Source organism: Galeopterus variegatus, unplaced genomic scaffold (genome assembly GCF_000696425.1).
Source record: "Galeopterus variegatus unplaced genomic scaffold, G_variegatus-3.0.2 Scaffold722, whole genome shotgun sequence".
Lineage (NCBI taxonomy): Eukaryota > Metazoa > Chordata > Mammalia > Dermoptera > Cynocephalidae > Galeopterus > Galeopterus variegatus.
In genome coordinates this window covers 538,617-540,391 of record NW_007726833.1, presented here as the reverse complement: position 1 = coordinate 540,391, position 1,775 = coordinate 538,617, and the positions used below count along the sequence as shown (strand labels likewise).

Here is a 1,775-nt window from a genome sequence, read left to right as displayed (position 1 = left end):
AAATAAAGCTTGGAAGTAAATCTTGTCAGTAGCTACTTCCCGAACAAACTAAATACCCGTAGAGATGAATATCCACCATTTTGAAATACTAGAGAGAAAATAAAATTTCATTTGCTAAAAAAAAAATTCAAATTTATTTTTAACTACTAAGCCATTCATTGGTGGATTAAAGAGCAACAAACGCTTGCACAGTTTAGTTAACACATTTGCTTTTTTTATTTTTTAGAATATAGCTACATCTGGATTAAAAAAAGTTTTAAATAAATTTAAGACATATAACAACAATGGAACCCTTCATCATTCTATATACAACACGGATAGAATGTCAGTTGGTTCCATTTCGGATAAGTCCACTTTCTCATAATAATGTTATTTTCACTGGCTGAGTGGCAAGCTTCCTACCAGCTGGCACAATGCCAGCTTACACACACTGGGGTGGGGAAAGGGGTGGCGTGAAAGGAGCGGGGTGGGGGTGCCACAGAACTACTGTACAGTGTAACAGAGAATCATTAATAAAGTAGTACCGGTAGTAGTACCAACAGTGCTGTTTGTGCGCTTATCACAATGGAATCGCCGAAGTTTCAGAGCAAGGAGGTACTTGAAATACTTAAGACAGGGCCACTGTTACGAAAAGAAATAGTGCAAACAGAAAAACTGATGCAACCATAGCAACCCGCCGGCCCAACGGCAGGGCGGCGGGAGGCTAAGCGCCCCGCCTTCCCCAGCACCCAGCTCTGGGCTGCACTCCGAAGTGTGGCAACTCAGCGCCGCACCCTGGCATGGCCCCTTCTCCTCCAGAAAGAACAGAAAAGATACACCAGGAAAGGCACAGGCTGAATGTGGGGCGTCAGCCCAGTCCCATTCCCACCAACATAGAATGTAGGTCGCCTCCCGGGGGATCCTTGAGCTCCCCTCGCCCGCCACTTTCCTCTCCTCCCACGAACGAGGCCCCCTCCTCCACACAGCCCCGCCGCGCCCCCTGCACGTACGCAGCCCCCCTAACTTTGCGGTCTGCCCTTCGCGCCCCACAGCCAGGAAGAAAATAGCTTTGAGGAAAGAAAGAGGGTGAGAGATGAAGCCGGAGAGGGTGCTGGGCAGCTGCGGGCGCCCCGCCTCAGTGGCCCCAATTGCCGAAGCCGATCTCCTGCTTGTATCTGTTGGTCAGGATGTTGGCTTTGCGCGTGAGTTTGGAGAGCACAGTGTGCAGCCCGTGCAGGTGGTAGTGGAACTGCTGCTCCAGGTCTTCCTCGCTGGCCTCCGCGTCCTCCAAGTGGCTCAGATCCACCAGGATGTCTTTGGACTTCCAGGCGTTGCCTTCCTCGCTCCCCGCCGCTGGCGACGGCGGCTGGTGCAGGACTCCCCACTCGATGTCGTTGCGGATGGACTTGAGCAGCACGTAGTGGCTGTACATGTCCCGTGAGGGTGCGAAAAAGCTGCCGTTGGCGTTGCCAGGGCTGGGGGCCGGGGGCGTGCGCTCCCCCAGGCAGCCGCCACCTCCGCCTACCTCCACGCCGACGTCGTGGTCTAACTCGGGCTCGGCCAGGGGCACGTCGCGCAGTAGGCTGGGCACCATCACCGTCTGGTCCATGTTGTTCACGGCGCCGATGAAGCGATTCATGGCGTTAAAGAGCGAGTGCTTCTGGTTGTAGGTGTCGCAGATTTGCATCATGGTGGCCACGCGGAAGCCGAAGCGCAGGGACACAGGGGCACCGGGATGGTCGGTCGGGGCGAGGGTGCCCGCCTTCACGCGCTCTCCGAGGCCCGCGGCGGGGGCC

At 54.6% G+C, this 1,775-nt stretch overlaps 1 protein-coding gene across 1 annotated transcript; it reads right to left on the bottom strand.

Annotated features, from left to right (window-relative positions):
- Positions 1–218: 218 nt before the first annotated feature.
- On the bottom strand, positions 219–1,769 carry MID1IP1 (MID1 interacting protein 1). The gene has a single exon (XM_008571793.1). It carries the CDS (start codon positions 1,667–1,669, stop codon positions 1,115–1,117), a length of 555 nt encoding a protein of 184 aa, XP_008570015.1. The 5' UTR covers positions 1,670–1,769; the 3' UTR covers positions 219–1,114.
- Between the last annotated feature and the right edge of the window lie 6 nt (positions 1,770–1,775).

Excerpts from the sequence above, each read along its gene's own strand:
- MID1IP1 (XM_008571793.1), bottom strand. The coding sequence starts at position 1,669 with ATGATGCAAATCTGCGACACCTACAACCAGAAGCACTCGCTCTTTAAC.